Source organism: Manis pentadactyla, chromosome 4, assembly GCF_030020395.1.
Source record: "Manis pentadactyla isolate mManPen7 chromosome 4, mManPen7.hap1, whole genome shotgun sequence".
Classification (NCBI taxonomy): Eukaryota; Metazoa; Chordata; class Mammalia; order Pholidota; family Manidae; genus Manis; species Manis pentadactyla.
The window spans coordinates 146,039,303-146,063,437 of NC_080022.1; the positions used below are offsets into that span (position 1 = coordinate 146,039,303).

At 39.9% G+C, this 24,135-nt stretch overlaps 1 protein-coding gene and 1 pseudogene across 1 annotated transcript in view; one reads left to right on the forward strand and one right to left on the reverse strand.

The window, feature by feature from the left end:
* Window positions 1-6,071: 6,071 nt before the first annotated feature.
* On the reverse strand, window positions 6,072-18,401 carry LOC130683229 (transcription initiation factor TFIID subunit 10-like; annotated as a pseudogene).
* A 2,796-nt stretch (window positions 18,402-21,197) lies between these two features.
* Window positions 21,198-24,135, forward strand: part of LOC130683230 (serine/threonine-protein kinase TAO1-like) — a 52,793-nt gene continuing 49,855 nt past the window's right edge. The window contains 1 exon segment of the mRNA XM_057499496.1: window positions 21,198-21,362. Coding sequence (XP_057355479.1) covers window positions 21,231-21,362 — 132 coding nt within the window. The 5' untranslated portion in view covers window positions 21,198-21,230.

The following is a 24,135-nucleotide window of genomic DNA, read 5'->3' on the forward strand; positions in this document are numbered from 1 at the left end:
ACTGTTGGGTAAGTGATTTTATTAGCCCATTTTGCAGATAGGAATGTTGAAACTCAGAGGCGATGTGTCGCTTACCTGAGGCCTCACAGCTAGAGAGAGACATTCCAGCACAGCTGTCTGACTCCTTTCCCAGAGTGGGTGGGTGGCCAAACAATAGGCCCCACATTAGGCCCTGGGGCCCCTCCTCCCCTTGTCCCCTGCTCTGGTTTCTGCTGCCACCACCATCATCAGGGCAGCTCAGTGCTTAGTACCTCTGCTTTTTAGCTCTGGCCCAAGGGAAACACAAATTCCTTCCCACCTGCATGAGCAGCTCCAAATAAGGCTGGTGTATTAAAGAAAGCTTTGCTAAACATTGAAGCAGTCGGGGTCCTCAGGCAGGGGTTTCTGTTCCTAACCTCCCCCACCAGCCTTCTCTCCATCCCCAGGGGACAAGAACAGCAGCCCCAGGGCACCAGCACAGTGGAGGTCCCACCAGGCCCATCTGCTGCCCAGGCCCTTCCCTGGGGATTTGGGTTCAGCGGGTGAAGAGAAGTCTGCAGTCTGCGCTCTACCAGGTTTCCAGGTGATTTTTGTCTTGGAAAAGTTTGAAAACCACTGGCATAGAATTGAGGGTGTGGATTCTAGAGTCAGACCACCTGGGTTCAGATGCCAGCACCACCTGTTCCTGTGTGATTCTGAATAGCTTTTCAACCTCTCTGATCCTCCATTTCCTTTTCTCTGAAATGTGGGTCATAAAACTACCTAGCTGGTAGGGTTGAATGAGGGTTCAATGAAATCATGCCTGCAAAGTGCTTAACACAATGGCCTGCTCTGAACAAAACAAGTTACTGTTGGGATTGTCAGTACTGCGGTCCTTTGTATTGTCCAAAGGGAAGCTTCCCGGAGTCTCAGATTCCCTGGGGCCCAAAGCTCAGTGCGGTGCCTTTTGCCAGTCCCTGGTGCCAGGCAGTCTCAGGGGTCCAGGCTCGGGATCCAGCCTCGGGGTCGTAGCCGTGGGGACCCAGCCTGAGGGGCCCAGTACAGTAAGGGCATGTTCTCAGCGCTCAAGAGAATGCTGACACCTGTCATTCAGGTAATGCCTCCTGGGTCACATGGACCCCACCCCCTAGAACTGTCCATGCAGGAGGCAGGTGGCCCTCTCAGACTCCCAGGCCCTGCACTGAAATGGAACCCATAGCCTGGAGGGAAAGTGAGGGCATGGAGGACCCCAGACACCTCCTTTTGGTTCTGGGGAGCCACTGGCATATGGCCTGTGACTAGATGCTGACTGACAGGTGTGACCTTATCTGCTCCCTGCCTTTGCCTGGAGACAAGCCACTCCTCAAGACATCAGGGATGCTGGGGCTAAGAAGATACTGGCCCCCACTTCAGGGCCATGTGCCACTCCGGAAGAAAACACAGCGATGAGCGGGCTCTCCAACTAGCGAGCAAGAGTTCCTTCCTGGTGCTCCCCACCAGCCTCCGGACATGACCTGTGCTCTGACCCTGGCCCTCCTGGCCCTCCCCTCCTCAGCCCCTCCTGTCCCACAGGAGGTGGAAGGTGGAGGTGACCAGTCATTTGGGAAGCAGGGGTCTGGGACCAGCTGGGAGAGCAGGAAGAGCCTCAGACGGGACTTGGAGCAGAGGTGGACGGATGAAGGGACCTAGAGGGTGAGAGACATGGAAGGCAGCCTGGACGCCTTGGTGGGCCTGCGAGCGTGCAGCCTCATCCCTACGGGCGATGCTGACTTCTCCCACCCTGCCCCGAGCGCCTTGCACTGGGAGCCCTGCTCCTGCTCTGGTCCCGGCCTCCACTCACGCCCTGCTCTTGACAGGAGGCCTTCCGGGCAGACCCCCTTGTACTGACTTACCTGATCCCTGCTTGCCTCTCGGGCTTCCGCCTGAAGTCACAGTCTACATAGGCTGCCCTGAATGTCCCCCTTCCCCCGACTGGCTGGCGTCCTCCTGGACCCCTCTGCTCCCCGCACACAAGCCCACCCCTCCCCACTCCAGGCCCTTTGCAGGACCAGCTCCCCACATCAGACTGGGCTCTCATGGGAGCAGACACTCTATCTGGTGGCCGACTCTCTCCCAGCCCCTTCACAGAGCCCAGCCTGGGAGCTGCTGACAGAAGCCTGCAAAGGAAAGAAGCTCTCAGGAGTCCCAACAGGAGGACATGCTGCCTGGCCTCTCGGCGACCCTGAGTTAAGCCCTCTTTCCTGGCCTCCAGGCCAGATTCTCTCCGTGCCACCCTGGGAGCCCCAGGCCTGGGGGAGAGGTCACCTGTGACCCAGGGGCTGAGAGATTCCTATCAGGTAAGGCCACCCTGCACAGCAGCTGGAAACATCTAGATGAGAGAGAGTCGGGAGCACCCATCAGCAGAGCTGCGGCCCTCAGAGCCTGAGACAGTAACCTGTCAGCCAAGGTGCCCCGTGAATATTTCACAGCTGTCAATGTTTAATTAGTGCGGACAGATTAACTCTGAAATCACACACACGTGGGCTGGGCTCCCCACACCTAGAGGGGGGGACTAGAGGAGAGGCCATGCTCGCTGCCATATGGCCAGAGACGCTGCTCGCCTCCCCCCAGCCACCCTGCTGCAGGAAGTGGGGCTCCTCAGGAACCTCAGGGAAGGGACGCTGGGAAAGCGGAGGGAAGTGCCTCCCTCTCCGGAGGGGTCTGGGTATGGTGGGGCGAGGTCAGGGCTGGGGCCTGCTCTCGCTGTCAGCAGCCCTCTTCCGGGCCTCCCAGACCCCAGCCTGACTTCCGGGAGCAGGTGTCGGTGTGTAATTACCTCCGTGCCTTTGGCATTTCTGGATTATGCTGTTTGTTTATTGCTTCTGCAGCAGTACCGGGAATCTTTTATTCCCTTTAAGTTTCTTTGAGTTTTATCACATCTTGTGCCACTTTTTAATTTAATGGAGTATCCTTGGACTTCATCATCTGGTAATAAATTACCATTGTTGATGCAGTGTTTATAAAAACATTTGATCAGGGGCTTGTAAAATTTCAGAGCTGGACCTGGGCTCTGCCTGCCTCTCCATGCTGAGGTTAACCTGCCAGCACAAAGAGGAAGTCGGGTCCCACAAACGTACCAGCTTATTCCATGCCCTTATATCTTTGGGCATGCCCTACTTTCTGCTTTGATCACCTTTCTTCCATTTCTTCCTCCTCCAAGACTAGACAGAGATCTTTTTCCTCCAAGAAGTTGTCACTGAGATCGTATTTTGTAATCATCTGCTAAGCTGAACTCCTCAAAGACAGGAAACAAAACTTCTAAACACATCATGCCTAACTTGGGAATGGGTACATAGTGGGTGCTTAGTGATTTGTTGTTACTTTTAATAAATGGAGGTAAAAAGGAATTTTAGATAGGAACTGATCTCTCAGAGCACACTGTGATACAGCTGTCTTTCAGTAAGCTCTTGCGGCATAACAAAACCAGCACAAAATCTCAATGGGATAGGATAGTAAGCATTTATTTTCGAGAATATTCAGGTCAGCTGAAATTTGGCTGGTCTAAGTTCAGTTGAGCAATTTGCTTCAAGCCACAGCAGTTGGGGCAGCTCTGTTTCTCCCTGAAAGACTGGGGGTTGGCTGGGGGGCTCTGCTCCAAGTGTCTCTCATCCATCCTACACTAGTGGGCTAGCTGGGGCATGCTCATCTCGTGGCAGTGGCACGGGTGCAAGAGAACACACCCAACCACACAAGCACATTTCAAGTCCTTGATTTTGGCACATTGCTAACATCTCATTGAGCAAAGCAAGTCATGTGGTGAAGTCTGAAGTCAGGAAACAGGGACATAAACTCCATATATAATGAAGCCATGGCAAGGGTTAGATGAAGGGAGTAAATAATTAATCCATCACAAAGGGATTCCCAGCACACTATGCACAGGACCCCAGAATGACAATGGGGCAGGAGAGAGACTAGTTCTACAGACCTCTCCAACCATCATCCCCACCCTCTGAAGCCACCCCCGCCAGAGCACCAGAGTTAACAAAACAGCAACAGAGATGAGATTTGAGATTAAAGAAGCCACTGATGTGAGCCACGGGTTATGGCACAAAAGCAGAAAGAAGGGGACAGAACCAAAGCTGAGAATCAAAGTCAAGGCCAGTTTTTAGATGCCAAAAGACAGAAGTCAGAGACAAGGGCAAATAATGGGCTTGGCCAAGAAGCATAGAAAACAGCCTTGTTGCTCAGGCCTGGCTGTGGGTCCAACACACGCTGTTGCCTTGGGAAGCCCCGCCCACCAAGGAAGCCCCTCCCACCCAGGCGCCGTCTCCCGTCGGCGTGATCCTTAAGGACTTCGGACTTTGTGAACCTGACCGTTCCTGATGGCTCGGACGTCCGTTACCCTCAGGCCCACTTCCTCAACATCCCCCCTATTTCTTTCTCCTCAACATACCAACTCCGAAATCCTCCCTAAACATCTCCGTGCGAAAATCAGACAGCCTCTCTCTACATCATCCGAATCCCGGGGCCTCAGGACGAAGGATGATTACCAGCAGCGGGTCACTGACAGGTAGGTGAATTTCTCTCCGACGTGTGGAATCAAATATTGAGAGTTAAAGGAAGCAGCTGGTGGAAGGGAAAGGAATCTTCTTTGGAATCAGAAAGACATGGGTTCAAATTCTGCCACCACCGTTTGCTAGCTGAATAATCTTGAAGAGCCACATGAACTCAGAGGCTCCATTTCCTTGCCTGTAAAATGTGTTCATCAGGGAACCACACAGGGCCGCCAGGGGGTCAAATGACAACACGTGCAACGCAAGGCGCCAGGCCTAGTGCGCGAGCTCGAGCTTGACATATGGCGTCCTTTGCGCTCCCTCTTTGGCCCCAAGCTCTTGGATTTTCACTGATTCTGCCTCCCTCCTCAAAAAATATATATACATACATATAAATTAAAATACCTGCCAAGGGTTTAGTCCCCTCAGCCCCTAAGGCCTCTATCCGGACATGGTGATTTGGACTGGGTAGGCATTATCCAATTGTTCTGAGTATTCTCTTTCCTACCTTTCATCAACTATATTGACAAGGCTTCTGTCCCTTTCTAATTGCCCATCCCTTGGATTTTTTTTCTTTTCCTTGTTAAAGACCAATTTTACAAAGCACTTCAGCAGCTCAGCCATTTTTATCATCATCATTAATTTTATTTCCCTTCTCATTTATTAATGGGCCAGGAGGCTCTCAAGGATTTCTTCCCCCTGATATATTTGTAAAACGCCCTTCCTATTCCCTTTGGCGGCCCCAACACTCTCTACAGCTTTTATTTCTTCCCTTGGCTGCCCTGCTCTTTCTCTGCCGCCTTTGCTGACTCCAGACCTTCCTTTCTGCACCCCTCCCTGGCCGCCTCCTGTGATCCTCCTCTGCTACCCCTCCCTCCTCCCTCCCTCCTCAGACTTCATGGCAGGCCTGGCCTCTGAGACGGTCTCCAGTGGGGGCCCTGGAGGCCTTTAGTTAGCAGCAGGGGCTTGTCTGCTTGTTTCTGTTCTGCTCCCACTCTGTGAGCAGAGAGGCCCTTTTATCCACGTTGGCAGTCGGATGGAAGGGACCAGAGGCCTAGCCCCCTCCTACCGCTTCATTGCGTTAAATGTATCCTGCCACTCCCTTCTGGCCTGTAAGGTTTCTGCTGAGAAGTTCTGATGATAGCCTGATGGGTTTTCCTTTGCATGTGATCTTTTTAGTCTCTTTGGCTGCTTTTGATAGTCTGTCCTTATCCTTGATCTTTGCCGTTTTAATTATTATATGTCTTGGTGTTGTCTTCCTTGGGTCCCTTGTGTTGTGAGAACTGTGCACCTCCATTGCCTGAGAGACTATCACTATCCCCAGATTGGGGATGTTTTCAGCAATTACCCCCTCAAAGACACTTTCCCTTTTTTATTTCTCTTCTTCCTCTGGTACCCCTATAATACGAACATTATTCTGTTTGGATTGGTCACACAGTTCTCTCAATATTTTTTCATTCCTAGAGATTCTTCTTTCCTGTTGCTCTTTCAGGATTAGTTGTATTATATGTTCATAATATATGTGGTTTTGGGAGGAGCCTCTGTCTCACCTCTCCTGCCACCATCTTTAAACCAATCCTGTCAGTAGTGTAGCTTCTTTACACTGATGTCATACTCACTGAGGGCCGGGGTCAAGTCTTCCATAGTTAAATGTACTTGCGGCCTTTGCCTTTGCTTTGGGAGGTGCCAGAGGCTGTGCCTTTCATTTTGTGTTGTTGCAGGGCATCATGGGCAATATCTGAGATGAATTGATGGGCAGCTAGGGAGATGAGCTGAATTACATGTGCGTTCACGGCCTCAAAGCCAGCATGGTGCAGCAGTATCCAGTCAATACATCTGGGAATATAGATATGGAATCCTTCAGCTGCAATCAGGAAGTCCACTAGAGGTGTGCTGGGTACCATTGGCCTCACCGCTCCATTGGCAGTGTTGAGAGTGGCCCCCTCTGAGGACGCTGCACCGCCCAATGATGGCTTCCCCGCTCCGCTCGGCCAGCTCTCCAGCCTGCACTGCCGTGCTTCCTATGCCCCCTGCTCGCCTCCAGCCGCAGACACCCCTGCTGTCACTGTGGGGCTGGCCTTGTTCCTTTTTGCAGCAGTGCACTGAGGGCCGTGCTGAGGGGCACAGGCAGTAGAAGCCAGTGCTTCTTTGCAGTCTGAGCCTGAGCCGCTACGGTTTGTCATCTGGGTGCAGGAGGCAGCTTTCTATTTCTTCTTGAGTGAGTTCTGGTAGTTAATAACTAGCACAACCAAGTAATTTGCCCATTTCAGCTATTTTGTCAAATTTAGGAGTTTAGAGGTGTTCATTGTATTTCCGTATCCTTTTAATGTCTTTAGGGATATAGTAATATCCCCTCTTTTGGGAAGTTTGCTCTTGTTTTCTTTGGTTAGCTTGGTACCGTTCTTTCAGTTGTACTGACTTTTGTTTCTCTGCAAAAAACTAGCTTTCATTTTACTGATTTTGTTGTTTAGTTTCATTGATTTCTATTCTGTCTTTAGTATGTCCTTCTATATTTAGTTTTGGTTTTATTTGCTTTTCTCTTTCTAGATTTTAAGATGGGAGCTTGCATTGTTCTTTGGAGTCTTTTTCTACTATGACTTAGTGCCTTAATTTCTGAGTAAGAATCCTGTAAATTTTATGTTATATTTTTATTTTCACACAATTCATATTATTTTCTCTTTTCCCTTGAAATATCTTTATTGACCCATGGGTTACTTAGAAGTGTATGCAATTTCCAAACTTGAGGTTGTTTTGCTTTTGACTGTTTTGTTACTGATTTTAAGTTTATTACCCTCTTATCAGAAAATGTTTTGTATGAATTGAAATTTTTCACTTGTTAAGATTAGTTTTATGGCCCAAGGTATGATGTCACAGTGAATGTCATAATGCACACTTGAAAAGAATGCCCGTTGTGTTGTGGCCGCCAGGTGACATACCTGAATGTCATTCGGTCCTGTTGGGTGGTGGTGTTGGTCTATGGTGGTGGTATTCGAGTTACAGACGTTTCTCTTTTCAGTTGTATCAATTTTTCCTTCATGTAATTTGAAGCTCTTTTGTCAGGTGAGTGTACATTTAGAATTTGATGAATGAACTCATAACATTATGTAAAGTCCCTCTTTACTCCTTGTAATTTTCATAGCTCTGAAGCTCTGAATATTTTGTCTGGTATTAATATAGCCTTTAGCTGTCTTTTGTTTAATATTTCACATTTCCCTTAATGGAGGTCAGATTCTGTTATCTTTCCATCATCTGTGTCTGTGTCTTTGTCTCTCTCTCTCTCTCTCTCTCTCTCTCTATTTTTTCTTTTTACATTCATTCCACAAGACTTTTGCTTAGATGAAGGATTCTCTTCTGGGTTGGCAGTTCTTTCCTTTCCTCCCTTTAAAGATATTATTCAACATTCTGTGGCCTCCTTTGTATTTCATGAGAAATCTGTAATCATTCAAATTTTAGTTTATCTTTGGTTTTCAGCATCATGACATGTTTAGGCCTCATCAGGCCTGACTGTTTGTTACTGATTTTGAGTTTAGGCCTTCTCAGACCTAAACTCTTTGAATTTGCTTTGTTTTGGACTTGCTGAGTGTTTTGAATCTCTAAATTTATGTTTTTGTCAAATCTGTGATCTTTTCTTCTTTTAGTAAGAATTGTTTTCTCTAAAATAATTAAATTTTCTTTTCCTTTATATAACACATATAATGTGAAATTTAGACAAATTGATACTGTCCCACAAGTTTCTAAGGATGTATTCATTTTCTCCAATGTTTTTTCCTCTCTTTTCTTCAGTGTAGGTAATTTCTATTGCTTTATTATCTTCAAGTTTACAGACTCTTCTTTCATCTCTGTTCAGTGGTTGAGCCCATGCAATTTCTTTTAATTATATTTTTCAGTTCTAAATTTTCCCATGTGGATCTTCTCTTATAGTTTGTATTTTTCTGCTAAGAACTTGTCTTTCCAGGTTTTTCAAGAGTGCTAACCAAAAGCACATTTACTATGCTTATAACAGCTGCTTTAAAGTCTTTGTATGATAATTCCAGCATGAGGCATCTCAAAATAAACATCTGTCCTTTCTTCCCCTTGATAATTTGTCACATTGTGCGGTTGTGTGTGTGTGTGTGTGTGTGTGTGTGTGTGTGTGTGTGTGTGTGTGTGTGTGTGTGTGTGTGTGTGTTTTGTTTGTTTCAGCATGTGGAGTAAAGTTTGAATTTTATTCTGGGCATTTTGAATATGATATTGTCATTTCTGAGTCATGTTTGCATCTTCTCAAGAAGGTTGATTTGTTTTATTTCTTTACTTACTTACTTTTAATTTTCAGTAAGGTATGATTGATATACAACCTTATGAAGGTTTCACATGAAAAACCAATGTGGTTACTACATTTACCCATATTATCAAGTCCTCACCCATACCCCCATGCAGTCGCTGTCCATCAGGGCAGCAAGATGCCACAGGTCCACTATGTGCCTTCTCTGTGGTACACTGTTCTCCCCGTGATCCCCCACGCCATGTGTACTAAACATAATACCCCTCAATCCCCTTCTCCCTCCCTCCCACCCGCCCTCCCACACCCCTCCCCTTTGGCAGCGTTCTTTCAGTTGTACTGACTTTTGTCTCTCTGCAGAAAACTAGCTTTGATTTTCCTGATTTTGTCGTTTAGTTTCATTGATTTTATTCTGTCTTTCGTATGTCCTTCTATATTTAGTTTTGGTTTTGTTTGCTTTTCTCTGACTAGATTTTAAGACGGGAGCTTAGATTATTCATTGGAGTTTTTTTCTACTATGGTTTAGTGCCTTAATTTCTGAGTAAGAATCCTGTAAACTTGATGTTATATTTTTATTTTCACACAATTCATATTATTTTCTCTTTTCCCTTGAAATATCTTTATTGACCCATGGGTCACTTAGAAGTGTATGCAATTTCCAAACTTGAGGTTGTTTTGCTTTTGACTGTTTTGTTACTGATTTTAAGTTTATTACCCTCTTATCAGAAAATGTTTTGTATGAATTGAAATTTCTCACTTGTTAAGATTAGTTTTATGGCCCAAGGTATGATGTCACAGTGAATGTCCTAATGCACACTTGAAAAGAATGCCCGTTGTGGCCAGGTGACATACCTGAATGTCATTCGGTCCTGTTGGTTGGTGGTGTTGGTCTATGGTGGTGGTGTTCGAGTTACAGACTTTTCTCTTTTCAGTTGTATCAATTTTTCCTTCCTGTAATTTGAAGCTCTTTTGTCAGGTGAGTGTACATTTAGAATTTGATGAATGGACTCATAACATTATGTAATGTCCCTCTTTACTCCTTGTAATTTTCATAGCTCTGAAGCTCTGAATATTTTGTCTGGTATTACTATAGCCTTTAGGTTTCTTTTGTTTAATGTTTCACATTTCCCTTAATGGAGGTCAGATTCTCTTAGCTTTCCATCATCTGTGTCTTTGTCTCTCTCTCTCTCTCTCTCTCTCTCTCTCTGTACTTTTTTTGCATTCATTCCACAAGACTTTTGCTTAGATAAAGGATTCTCTTCTGGGTTGGCAGTTCTTTTCTTTCCTCACTTGAAAGATATTATTCCACATTCTGTGGCCTCCATTGTATTTCATGAGAAATCTGTAATCATTCAAATTTTAGTTTATCTTTGGTTTTCAGCATTATGACATGTTTAGGCCTTATCAGGCCTGACTGTTTGTTACTGATTTTGAGTTTAGGCCTTCTCAGACCTAAACTCTTTGAATTTGCTCTGTTTGGGACTTGCTGAGTGTCTTGAATCTCTAAATTTATGTTTCTGTCAAATCTGTGATCTTTTCTTCTTTTAGTGAGAATTGTTTTCTCTAAAATAATTAAATTTTCTTTTCCTTTATATAACACCTATAATGTGAAATTTAGACAAATTGATACTGTCCCACAAGTTTCTAAGGATGTATTCATTTTCTCCAATGTTTTTTCCTCTCTTTTCTTCAGTGTAGGTAATTTCTATTGCTTTATTATCTTCAAGTTTACAGACTCTACTATCATCTCTGTTCAGTGGTTGAGCCCATGCAATTTCTTTTAATTATATTTTTCAGTCCTAAATTTTCCCATGTGGATCTTCTCTTATAGTTTGTATTTTTCTGCTAAGAACTTGTCTTTCCAGGTTTTTCAAGAGTGCTAACCAATAGCACATTTACTATGCTTATAACAGCTGCTTTAAAGTCTTTGTATGATAATTCCAGCATGAGGCATCTCAAAATAAACATCTGTCCTTTCTTCCCCTTGATAATTTGTCACATTGTGCGGTTGTGTGTGTGTGTGTGTGTGTGTGTGTGTGTGTGTGTGTGTGTGTGTGTTGTTTGTTTCAGCATGTGGAGTAAAGTTTGAATTTTATTCTGGGCATTTTGAATATGATATTGTCATTTCTGAGTCATGTTTGCATCTTCTCAAGAAGGTTGATTTGTTTTTTTTCCGTACTTACTTTTAATTTTCAGTAAGGTATGATTGATATACAACCTTATGAAGGTTTCACATGAAAAACCAATGTGGTTACTACATTTACCCATATTATCAAGTCCTCACCCATACCCCCATGCAGTCGCTGTCCATCAGGGCAGCAAGATGCCACAGATCCACTATGTGCCTTCTCTGTGGTACACTGTTCTCCCCGTGATCCCCCACGCCATGTGTAGTAAACATAATACCCCTCAATCCCCTTCTCCCTCCCTCCCACCCGCCCTCCCACACCCCTCCCCTTTGGCAGCGTTCTTTCAGTTGTACTCACTTTTGTTTCTCTGCAAAAAACTAGCTTTGATTTTACTGATTTTGTCGTTTAGTTTCATTGATTTCTATTCTGTCTTTCGTATGTCCTTCTATATTTAGTTTTGGTTTTGTTTGCTTTTCTCTTAATAGATTTTAAGACGAGAGCTTAGATTATTCATTGGAGTTTTTTTTCTACTATGGTTTAGTGCCTTAATTTCTGAGTAAGAATCCTGTAAACCTGATGTTATATTTTTATTTTCACACAATTCATATTATTTTCTCTTTTTCCTGGAAATATCTTTATTGACCCATGGTTTACTTAGAAGTGTATGCAATTTCCAAACTTGAGGTTGTTTTGCTTTTGACTGTTTTGTAACTGATTTTAAGTTTATTACCCTCTTATCAGAAAACGTTTTGTATGAATTGAAATTTTTCACTTGTTAAGATTAGTTTTATGGCCCAAGGTATGATGTCACAGTGAATGTCATAATGCACACTTGAAAAGAATTCCCGCTGTGTTGTGGCCAGGTGACATACCTGAATGTCATTCGGTCCTGTTGGTTGGTGGTGTTGGTCTATGGTGGTGGTGTTCGAGTTACAGACTTTTCTCTTTTCAGTTGTATCAATTTTTCCTTCCTGTAATTTGAAGCTCTTTTGTCAGGTGAGTGTACATTTAGAATTTGATGAATGGATTCATAACATTATGTAAGTTCCCTCTTTACTCCTTGTAATTTTCATAGCTCTGAAGCTCTGAATATTTTGTCTGGTATTACTATAGCCTTTAGGTTTCTTTTGTTTAATGTTTCACATTTCCCTTAATGGAGGTCAGATTCTCTTAGCTTTCCATCATCTGTGTCTTTGTCTCTCTCTCTGTCTCTCTCTGTACTTTTTTTGCATTCATTCCACAAGACTTTTGCTTAGATAAAGGATTCTCTTCTGGGTTGGCAGTTCTTTTCTTTCCTCACTTGAAAGATATTATTCCACATTCTGTGGCCTCCATTGTATTTCATGAGAAATCTGTAATCATTCAAATTTTAGTTTATCTTTGGTTTTCAGCATTATGACATGTTTAGGCCTTATCAGGCCTGACTGTTTGTTACTGATTTTGAGTTTAGGCCTTCTCAGACCTAAACTCTTTGAATTTGCTCTGTTTGGGACTTGCTGAGTGTCTTGAATCTCTAAATTTATGTTTCTGTCAAATCTGTGATCTTTTCTTCTTTTAGTGAGAATTGTTTTCTCTAAAATAATTAAATTTTCTTTTCCTTTATATAACACCTATAATGTGAAATTTAGACAAATTGATACTGTCCCACAAGTTTCTAAGGATGTATTCATTTTCTCCAATGTTTTTTCCTCCCTTTTCTTCAGTGTAGGTAATTTCTATTGCTTTATTATCTTCAAGTTTACAGACTCTACTATCATCTCTGTTCAGTGGTTGAGCCCATGCAATTTCTTTTAATTATATTTTTCAGTCCTAAATTTTCCCATGTGGATCTTCTCTTATAGTTTGTATTTTTCTGCTAAGAACTTGTCTTTCCAGGTTTTTCAAGAGTGCTAACCAATAGCACATTTACTATGCTTATAACAGCTGCTTTAAAGTCTTTGTATGATAATTCCAGCATGAGGCATCTCAAAATAAACATCTGTCCTTTCTTCCCCTTGATAATTTGTCACATTGTGCGGTTGTGTGTGTGTGTGTGTGTGTGTGTGTGTGTGTTGTTTGTTTCAGCATGTGGAGTAAAGTTTGAATTTTATTCTGGCCATTTTGAATATGATATTGTCATTTCTGAGTCATGTTTGCATCTTCTCAAGAAGGTTGATTTGTTTTTTTTCCGTACTTACTTTTAATTTTCAGTAAGGTATGATTGATATACAACCTTATGAAGGTTTCACATGAAAAACCAATGTGGTTACTACATTTACCCATATTATCAAGTCCTCACCCATACCCCCATGCAGTCGCTGTCCATCAGGGCAGCAAGATGCCACAGATCCACTATGTGCCTTCTCTGTGGTACACTGTTCTCCCCGTGATCCCCCACGCCATGTGTAGTAAACATAATACCCCTCAATCCCCTTCTCCCTCCCTCCCACCCGCCCTCCCACACCCCTCCCCTTTGGCAGCGTTCTTTCAGTTGTACTCACTTTTGTTTCTCTGCAAAAAACTAGCTTTGATTTTACTGATTTTGTCGTTTAGTTTCATTGATTTCTATTCTGTCTTTCGTATGTCCTTCTATATTTAGTTTTGGTTTTGTTTGCTTTTCTCTTAATAGATTTTAAGACGAGAGCTTAGATTATTCATTGGAGTTTTTTTTCTACTATGGTTTAGTGCCTTAATTTCTGAGTAAGAATCCTGTAAACCTGATGTTATATTTTTATTTTCACACAATTCATATTATTTTCTCTTTTTCCTGGAAATATCTTTATTGACCCATGGTTTACTTAGAAGTGTATGCAATTTCCAAACTTGAGGTTGTTTTGCTTTTGACTGTTTTGTAACTGATTTTAAGTTTATTACCCTCTTATCAGAAAACGTTTTGTATGAATTGAAATTTTTCACTTGTTAAGATTAGTTTTATGGCCCAAGGTATGATGTCACAGTGAATGTCATAATGCACACTTGAAAAGAATTCCCGCTGTGTTGTGGCCAGGTGACATACCTGAATGTCATTCGGTCCTGTTGGTTGGTGGTGTTGGTCTATGGTGGTGGTGTTCGAGTTACAGACTTTTCTCTTTTCAGTTGTATCAATTTTTCCTTCCTGTAATTTGAAGCTCTTTTGTCAGGTGAGTGTACATTTAGAATTTGATGAATGGATTCATAACATTATGTAAGTTCCCTCTTTACTCCTTGTAATTTTCATAGCTCTGAAGCTCTGAATATTTTGTCTGGTATTACTATAGCCTTTAGGTTTCTTTTGTTTAATGTTTCACATTTCCCTTAATGGAGGTCAGATTCTCTTAGCTTTCCATCATCTGTGTCTTTGTCTCTCTCTCTGTCTCTCTCTGTACTTTTTTTGCATTCATTCCACAAGACTTTTGCTTAGATAAAGGATTCTCTTCTGGGTTGGCAGTTCTTTTCTTTCCTCACTTGAAAGATATTATTCCACATTCTGTGGCCTCCATTGTATTTCATGAGAAATCTGTAATCATTCAAATTTTAGTTTATCTTTGGTTTTCAGCATTATGACATGTTTAGGCCTTATCAGGCCTGACTGTTTGTTACTGATTTTGAGTTTAGGCCTTCTCAGACCTAAACTCTTTGAATTTGCTCTGTTTGGGACTTGCTGAGTGTCTTGAATCTCTAAATTTATGTTTCTGTCAAATCTGTGATCTTTTCTTCTTTTAGTGAGAATTGTTTTCTCTAAAATAATTAAATTTTCTTTTCCTTTATATAACACCTATAATGTGAAATTTAGACAAATTGATACTGTCCCACAAGTTTCTAAGGATGTATTCATTTTCTCCAATGTTTTTTCCTCCCTTTTCTTCAGTGTAGGTAATTTCTATTGCTTTATTATCTTCAAGTTTACAGACTCTACTATCATCTCTGTTCAGTGGTTGAGCCCATGCAATTTCTTTTAATTATATTTTTCAGTCCTAAATTTTCCCATGTGGATCTTCTCTTATAGTTTGTATTTTTCTGCTAAGAACTTGTCTTTCCAGGTTTTTCAAGAGTGCTAACCAATAGCACATTTACTATGCTTATAACAGCTGCTTTAAAGTCTTTGTATGATAATTCCAGCATGAGGCATCTCAAAATAAACATCTGTCCTTTCTTCCCCTTGATAATTTGTCACATTGTGCGGTTGTGTGTGTGTGTGTGTGTGTGTGTGTGTGTGTTGTTTGTTTCAGCATGTGGAGTAAAGTTTGAATTTTATTCTGGCCATTTTGAATATGATATTGTCATTTCTGAGTCATGTTTGCATCTTCTCAAGAAGGTTGATTTGTTTTTTTTCCGTACTTACTTTTAATTTTCAGTAAGGTATGATTGATATACAACCTTATGAAGGTTTCACATGAAAAACCAATGTGGTTACTACATTTACCCATATTATCAAGTCCTCACCCATACCCCCATGCAGTCGCTGTCCATCAGGGCAGCAAGATGCCACAGGTCCACTATGTGCCTTCTCTGTGGTACACTGTTCTCCCCGTGATCCCCCACGCCATGTGTACTAAACATAATACCCCTCAATCCCCTTCTCCCTCCCTCCCACCCGCCCTCCCACACCCCTCCCCTTTGGCAGCGTTCTTTCAGTTGTACTGACTTTTGTCTCTCTGCAGAAAACTAGCTTTGATTTTCCTGATTTTGTCGTTTAGTTTCATTGATTTCTATTCTGTCTTTCGTATGTCCTTCTATATTTAGTTTTGGTTTTGTTTGCTTTTCTCTTACTAGATTTTAAGACGGGAGCTTAGATTATTCATTGGAGTTTTTTTCTACTATGGCTTAGTGCCTTAATTTCTGAGTAAGAATCCTGTAAACTTGATGTTATATTTTTATTTTCACACAATTCATATTATTTTCTCTTTTCCCTTGAAATATCTTTATTGACCCATGGGTTACTTAGAAGTGTATGCAATTTCCAAACTTGAGGTTGTTTTGCTTTTGACTGTTTTGTTACTGATTTTAAGTTTATTACCCTCTTATCAGAAAATGTTTTGTATGAATTGAAATTTCTCACTTGTTAAGATTAGTTTTATGGCCCAAGGTATGATGTCACAGTGAATGTCATAATGCACACTTGAAAAGAATGCCCGTTGTGTTGTGTCCAGGTGACATACCTGAATGTCATTAGGTCCTGTTGGTTGGTGGTGTTGGTCTATGGTGGTGGTGTTCGAGTTACAGACTTTTCTCTTTTCAGTTGTATCAATTTTTCCTTCATGTAATTTGAAGCTCTTTTGTCAGGTGAGTGTACATTTAGAATTTGATGAATGGACTCATAACATTATGTAAGCTCCCTCTTTACTCCTTGTAATTTTCATAGCTCTGAAGCTCTATATATTTTGTCTGGTATTAATATAGCCTTTAGCTTTCTTTTGTTTAATATTTCACATTTCCCTTAATGGAGGTCAGATTCTCTTAGCTTTCCATCATCTGTGTCTTTGTCTCTCTCTCTCTACTTTTTTTGCATTCATTCCACAAGACTTTTGCTTAGATAAAGGATTCTCTTCTGGGTTGGCAGTTCTTTTCTTTCCTCACTTGAAAGATATTATTCCACATTCTGTGGCCTCCATTGTATTTCATGAGAAATCTGTAATCATTCAAATTTTAGTTTATCTTTGGTTTTCAGCATTATGACATGTTTAGGCCTTATCAGGCCTGACTGTTTGTTACTGATTTTGAGTTTAGGCCTTCTCAGACCTAAACTCTTTGAATTTGCTCTGTTTGGGTCTTGCTGAGTGTCTTGAATCTCTAAATTTATGTTTGTGTCAAATCTGTGATCTTTTCTTCTTTTAGTAAGAATTGTTTTCTCTAAAATAATTAAATTTTCTTTTCCTTTATATAACTCCTATAATGTGAAATTTAAACAAATTGATACTGTCCCACAAGTTTCTAAGGATGTATTCATTTTCTCCAATGTTTTTTCCTCCCTTTTCTTCAGTGTAGGTAATTTCTATTGCTTTATTATCTTCAAGTTTACAGACTCTTCTATCATCTCTGCTCAGTGGTTGAGCCATGCATTTTCTTTTAATTATATTTTTCCTAAATTTTTCCATGTGGATCTTCTCTTATAGTTTGTATTTTTCTGCTAAGAACTTGTCTTTCCAGGTTTTTCAAGAGTGCTAACCATTAGCACATTTACTATGCTTATAACAGCTGCTTTAAAGTCTTTGTATGATAATTCCAGCATGAGGCATCTCAAAATAAACTTCTGTCCTTTCTTCCCCTTGATAATTTGTCACATTGTGCGGTTGTGTGTGTGTGTGTGTGTGTGTGTTGTTTGTTTCAGCATGTGGAGTAAAGTTTGAATTTTATTCTGGCCATTTTGAATATGATATTGTCATTTCTGAGTCATGTTTGCATCTTCTCAAGAAGGTTGATTTGTTTCATTTGTTTACTTACTTACTTTTCATTTTCAGTAAGGTATGATTGATATACAACCTTATGAAGGTTTCACATGAAAAACCAATGTGGTTACTACATTTACCCATATTATCAAGTCCTCACCCATACCCCCATGCAGTCGCTGTCCATCAGGGCAGCAAGATGCCACAGATCCACTATGTGCCTTCTCTGTGGTACACTGTTCTCCCCGTGATCCCCCACGCCATGTGTACTAAACATAATACCCCTCTGTCCCCTTCTCCCTTCCCCCCGCACCCCTCTGCTTCGGTAACCACTAGTTCCTTCTTGGACTCTCTGATTCTGCTACTATTTTGTTCCTTCTGTTTTGCTTCACTGTTATCCTCCACAAATGAGGGAAATCATTTTTCATTTGTCTTTCTCCGCCTGGCTTATTTCACTGAGCATAATGTCTTCCATCTCCATCCATGTTGCCAGATGGTACGATTCATTTCTTATGGCTACGTAGTATTGCATTGTATATATGTACCACATCTTCTTTATCCATTCATCTACGGATGGACACTTAGGTTGCTTCAATATCCTCGGTATTGTAAAAAAGTGCTGCGATAAACTTAGGGGTGCATATGTCTTTTTCAATCTGAGAACTTGCATTCTTTGGGTAAACTCCAAGGAGTGGATTCCCGGGTCAAATGGTATTTCTATTTTTAGTTTTTTGAAGAACCTCCATATTGCTTTCCATAATGGTTGAACTAGCTTTCATTCAACCAGCAGTGTACGAGGGCTCCCCTTTCTCTGCATCCTCACCAGCATTTATTGTTCTTAGTATTTTCAATGCTAGCCATTCTTACTGGTGTTAGTCCAATCATGATTTGTTTGTTTTAGATGACATGTTCTGTCTCACTTTCTGTATGTGGTGCTTCTAATACTAGTTCTGTTTTCAAAACTTTCCGAGCTCTTTGCATTTGCTCTGTGCTATGTCTCTCAGTGATAGCCTAGGACTTAGGCAGTAGTATATGTCATCCATTATTAGTTCTCTTTCTCATAGTCTTTGCTATACTTTCAGAGTCTATTTTCAACAAACACAAGTTGTTATTTGTATTACTTCATACCCAGAATGGGGTTGTCTTTTCCAGTTGTTTTCTTCTCCATGATTTCCTCCATAATCTTCAGTTTCCAGTGGCCTTTTCCCAGTTACTTTGATCAGAAAGACACAGACGCGTTTAGACTTCTGCCTTGTACAGCTCCCCCATAACTGGGACTGTTCTTGCTTAAAGTGCAGAAGGAAGAGAGAAAATGAGAAAAAACACAATGACAGTTCCCCTCATCCTTTGTGAATGACAGAGACCCTGTTTCCTAGCTTTCCTGGCCTGAGAGTGAGGTTTTTCTCACAGGGCTGTTCTGTTCCTTTGGCACTGCATGTCTGTGGCTCAGAAAAAAAGAAAAGGGGAAAAACGGCATATTTCCTCACAACCTGAAGATCACAGGGTCCCCTTTGGGACAGAAGAGCAGGATTCCTTTTAAGGGTTTTCTTGTCATCAGCACTATCAAAATAGTTACTCAGGCAACTCTTTGGTCAAAGCCAGGAGATAGAGGAAAGCGGAATCAGAAAACTCATGACTACACCCATTATATTTCAGGTTTTGACTTCTCTGTCCAATTGTTTATATTACCTGCTTATGGAATATTGATATCCTTTGGCCATTTATATATTGTTGGATTCGGTACTTTGTGAATGATTTGAATGATATGTATATATAGTTGAGGAATATTAACCCTTAATGTGGATGTTTCTGTTGTTGTGTTTGACTCAAATTTTTTGACATAGAAATTTTTTAATGAGTTAGTCTTTTGTGGATTAAAAAAATTTGCTAAAAGGTGTTTGGATAGTCTCCTAATCAGAGTTTGTGTTGTAGTTTTAAAAACATTCTATTTTATTTTTCTCAAATTTGAGCAAAATTTCTTAAATTTCTTTTAAGGGGCTGTAGGAAGAAGAATTAAGTAATCATTTAGTCCAACAAATATCTGTATATTAACTGTAAGAGGTAGTGTGTAGGATGTACAAAGGTAATGCAAAGATGAATGAGTCACACTGTGCCTACTTGTCTAGAGCAGAGGGATACTTGTGGTGTAGTAAATGCTGAAGGATGTTTTGGAGCATGAAGGGACAGTGACCAGCTCGTCCTACTGAAATTAAAACTTCACAAACATTACCTTTAATCTAAATTTTGAAAGATTTTGAATGGGAGTTTCTTAGGCACATAGAAAAGAGGATGCAAATCATTCAGGTACTTACAAATTTTTATGTAAAATAATGCTTGTAATAAAGGTACTATAATTTGATAATTCAGAGTTCTTAAATAAGCTCTTAAGTAACATAGAAGGCTTTTTGTTTGTCACAGGTATATTAATCGAATAGTAAGAGTTTATATAGAATTTATTTCAGTCTCCTCATTTTAGAAGTGATAAGTTAAGTGACTTTCCTGTGGTCACATATTCTTGGAAGAATTGTAATTGAAGCTCTGTTCCAGGGAACTAACTTCCAGAGCAGAGAGATTGGTAAAAGTGTAGAATATGGGGCAGCTTTGAAAATATGTTAGAAAAGGAATACAAACTAATGATTTGAGTTTTTACTGCAATGTAGTATTAATTTAGGGAGGAGCAAAAGATATGTAAATGTGTTTTATGTAGTTAGAAGTTTAATAGCAAGCATTATAATTGGTTCAGTTGACTTCACTAAAAATGAGACAGACTTAAGAATTTTTCTTTAGTTTAAAAAATTTCTGAAATTTAAAAAAATTTTAAACATTTAAAAATTTAAAAAATATGCTTTGGACATGGAAAAAACTGGCTAGAGCTTTATTTTCCCTTATGAGTTTAATGAAATCAATTTTGGAGTTTTTCATTTTAATTGGTACATTTAAGGAGGTCATGATAACTAACATTTAATGTACTGCTCGTTGTTCCTGAGTACTAGTCTGTACTTAACATTTATCAATTCATTTAACCCTCACAGCTACCCTAGGAGGTAGGTTATTTCTTTCATTTTATAGATTTGGAAAATGAGGCTACCCAAATTCATAGCTGGTAAATAATTGTTGCCAGAATTCCTATGTAAGCAGTGTCATTCTAGAACCAGGTTCTGAAGCCTCTCATTTATGGCAGTCATTTTTAAAATTTGGTAATCTGATATAAAGGAACTGCTATCAGAACCACCAGGAATTCTGTAGTGTATCTACTTATGTAAGGAAGCAGATTTGATGAGGCCATATTTTAATGTGAATCAGGTTATGAAGGAAACAGTTATCTGTCTATGTTAAATTCATTATTTTCTCGCATTTCAGTTTTCTTAGGAATGTCTGTGTTAAAGTTGATTAAACACTGCCATGTGGTATCTGAAAGGAAAAGAAATCTTACTGATTTAATTTACCAAATTAAATCTATTGCCTTATTTTCTTGCATTTGAAGGTCATTAATAGGTGGGAATCTTCCTGTTGTCAGAAACATATTGGTACATTTTGAGTTGTTGGGCATGTTTTTAATGGTCTTCCTACTATATTTACCTCTTTTGCTGATGAGCTTATTGCATCAGAGTTAGATAAATCTTTAAGTACTGATACAGAAAGCCTTCCAGGACATAAAGATTTATCTAAGTTTTAGAAGTGTATGTATAGTATGTACTTACATACTATGTATAGTGGGAATCTTTTTTTTTTTAAAGCAGCGTAGGTGATTGTGATGATGAGCCGGGTTTAAGACTCCTGCCCTAGTAGGCAACACTTCTTTTCAGTGAAATTCCACGTCTAAGATAATTTTATATATGTAGTCAGAAAATGATGTTATACTAATTATTCTTAGCAACTTTTGATTTTCCTTTTTTCTTTTCTTATTTCTCTACAATAGTTTATGCCAAAGTGGCTTCATTCATATGGATGAACCAAGGATTGGGCTAGCGCTATACCATTAGAATCAGACAGCTGATTGCCCAGCAGGATGCCGTCAACTATCCCAACAGAGGGCCTGAAGGACCCTGAAACTGCAGAGCTCTTCTCCAAAGAAGATCCAGAGAAGCTCTTCACAGATCTCAGAGAAGTTGGCCATGGGAGCTTTGGAGCAGTGTACTCTGTAAGTGTTAAAGGCTTAATGTCAGTGACCAGCGTTTATTTAATATCCAGTCCTGGAAGAGCAAAAATCTGTAATACAAAGAGATATAGGCAATAGTCTATTTTACAGTCACTTGCATTAGGTGTATATGAAAAGATCATTTTATTTATTGAGCTTCTTAGATTATTGAAAAAAATGGGAAAGATATTCTGCTTTAATTTCCATGTTGTTTACACTACTTTAGCAGTTTTATGACTTACATTGCTATTGATTCAAATATTGCAAAATACTGACTTACATAAAGTCCCGTACACACATTTCATTATTATTCATTCATTATTTCTTCCTATTAAGACTGCTTTTTTTCCCTCAGCAACAAGTTTTGTATAGATGTTTAATATTTTGGTAGTATTACAGATTTAGCTTTTTTAGTTTTAATGGGTACCTTAAGAATAAAACAACAATTTGAAATATTATTTCCATAGAGAAAATGTGTTCCAAATTTGTAACAATTTGAACTTTTTATTTATTTCCCATTTGTAAATTAGAGGTAAAAATAAGGTAGTAGAAATCCCCTCTGTAATCTTCCTACCCAAGGAGAGCTGCTGTTAAAATTTAGATAAACATCCTTCAGAATATTTTTGTGTACACATGCTTTATGTGTGTGTGTGGTGTAGGTTATGTTTGTTGATTTCTGAGTTGGACACAGAATAAGGGAAGAGGCACTCAGAAACAGGTATTTCATAAACAACCTTTTTTCTGTGCTACAGTTTTGTCTGAATGTACACTTCTCCTGTTGTTCTCCTTAATACTAATGTGGAGAAATATAGAATAATAAAGGAAAAAAATATACAGACTCTTAGAAATGGGCCCAATAAGAGAACCCTGTTGAAAAAATCCCTGTCATGTAGCCCTTCAATGTGTGTCAGTAGTGTTTTTAAATTGACTTACTTTATTAAGTATAATTTGTATACAGTAAATACAGATATATTAAATGTATAAGTCGATGAAATTAGACAAGTTATATGCCATACAACAACAATTCAAGATACAGAATAGTGATACTGTGGGTACTAGAAAGAAGTAGATAGAGGACAGAATGATAACTTGTTTTACCTCTTTTGATAATAAATATTCTATAGAGTTAAAAGTTAAAATTAAGTCATTATCTATGGGGGGAGTCATGAAAAGGCAAGCAGGAACTATGAATCCAACTGTATTTGGGCTATAACCACATTGGAGTAAAAACCAAAACTAATATGAGTAACTTTCATACACAGTATTTTAACTTTATACCCTCTGTCTCCTTGGGAAGAGGAAACTGCAAGAAAATCTTGAACTCTTCTCAGTAAATTTGTTTCATATTGGTATGGGTGTGACAGTTCTGAAACTGTGTGATTCAAGATTGAGCAGTGAGTAATTTTGATGTCATTTGGAGTCAGATCCTAACTGAAAGAATGATAGAAATAGGAAATTGGCAAAAGTAAGGAAGAACCATGTGGGACTAGACAGGTATTGGATAGGAATTTGTGGCATTAATATGAACTAATTGTATGACATATATATTTCCTAGCTCTCTCTTCTGTAAGATTCTAGTTGCATTGATATCCCAGTAGCAACAAGCACACTTAGCACTCAGATCTTGAATTCCTCACTACATGGATCAAGAGCTCTTGGAGTAATGGTTCATTCTATTGTGGGGACAAGGATCATTAAAGATAAGCTCTAGAATATCTTGTACCAGAAGGTTAAAAAGTGCTTTAAAAAAAAGGGGGCCCTTTCAAGAGGATGCTAGAACCAGCTTGAAGGTGCTCCCACTGGCCAGATCTGGAACAATTTGAGCATCAACATAAACATCTATTGATTATAACCCATTGAATAAAATAGGAATTCCTAATTTCCATGATAGATGAAGGAAGGATAGATAGTTGGAAAGGGAGGGCTTTTCTTTATAATAGAATGCTGACTGATACATGTGAAGGGAATGGTAGAGTTGGGAAAAACCAGCATTTTGAAGATTGCAGCAATCATTGCAAAGATTGTTTTGGGTAGAATCTTCAGTGGTTGCTAAACCTCGGGGGAAAGTTTGATGAGCAGGGTATTTATATAGTTTAAAAGTATCTCTGCACGGATTGCTTGTTAGATACAAAGTAGGAAACAGGGGTATAACTATATACATTGGAAAGAAACAGTCAAATACCTTGAGTGGGTGATGAAAATTAGTAACCAGTGATGAACAGACATTGTATGTGTCCAGATATGATACCCTGAAAAGGATACAATATAACTCATGTAGTATTTCAGCCAGAGATGTGTAACCAGAATCTAATCTTGTAAAAGCTTCAGACAAACACAAATTTAGTAAGGTAAGTGCTGCTGTGTAGTCTCAGCAACTGCCAGTGTTATAAAAGACAAGGAAGGGTTGAGCAAATTGTTCCAGATTAGAGGAGATGTATAAAACATGATGAGTAAGCACAATTTGTAATCCTGAAGGGAGAGAGAAACATGACTGTGGACATTAAATATTTTTCTGTGGGTTTTTTTTTTTTGTGTGTGTGTGTGATAGGCAAAAGTAATCTCATCTTAATCTGATTTAATTTTAATGTAATCTAATGAGTTTGGATTTTAATAAATTACCATGACTTTAATGTACTGTTTTAAAGTAAGACTAGATTTGCAGATTTTGCAATAATAGTAAAGTTTTACCCTATAATCTTCACCCAAATCCTTTAAAGTTTATAAGTTTCATAACCACAGCACCTTAATCAAAACTAAGAAATCAACATTGATACAC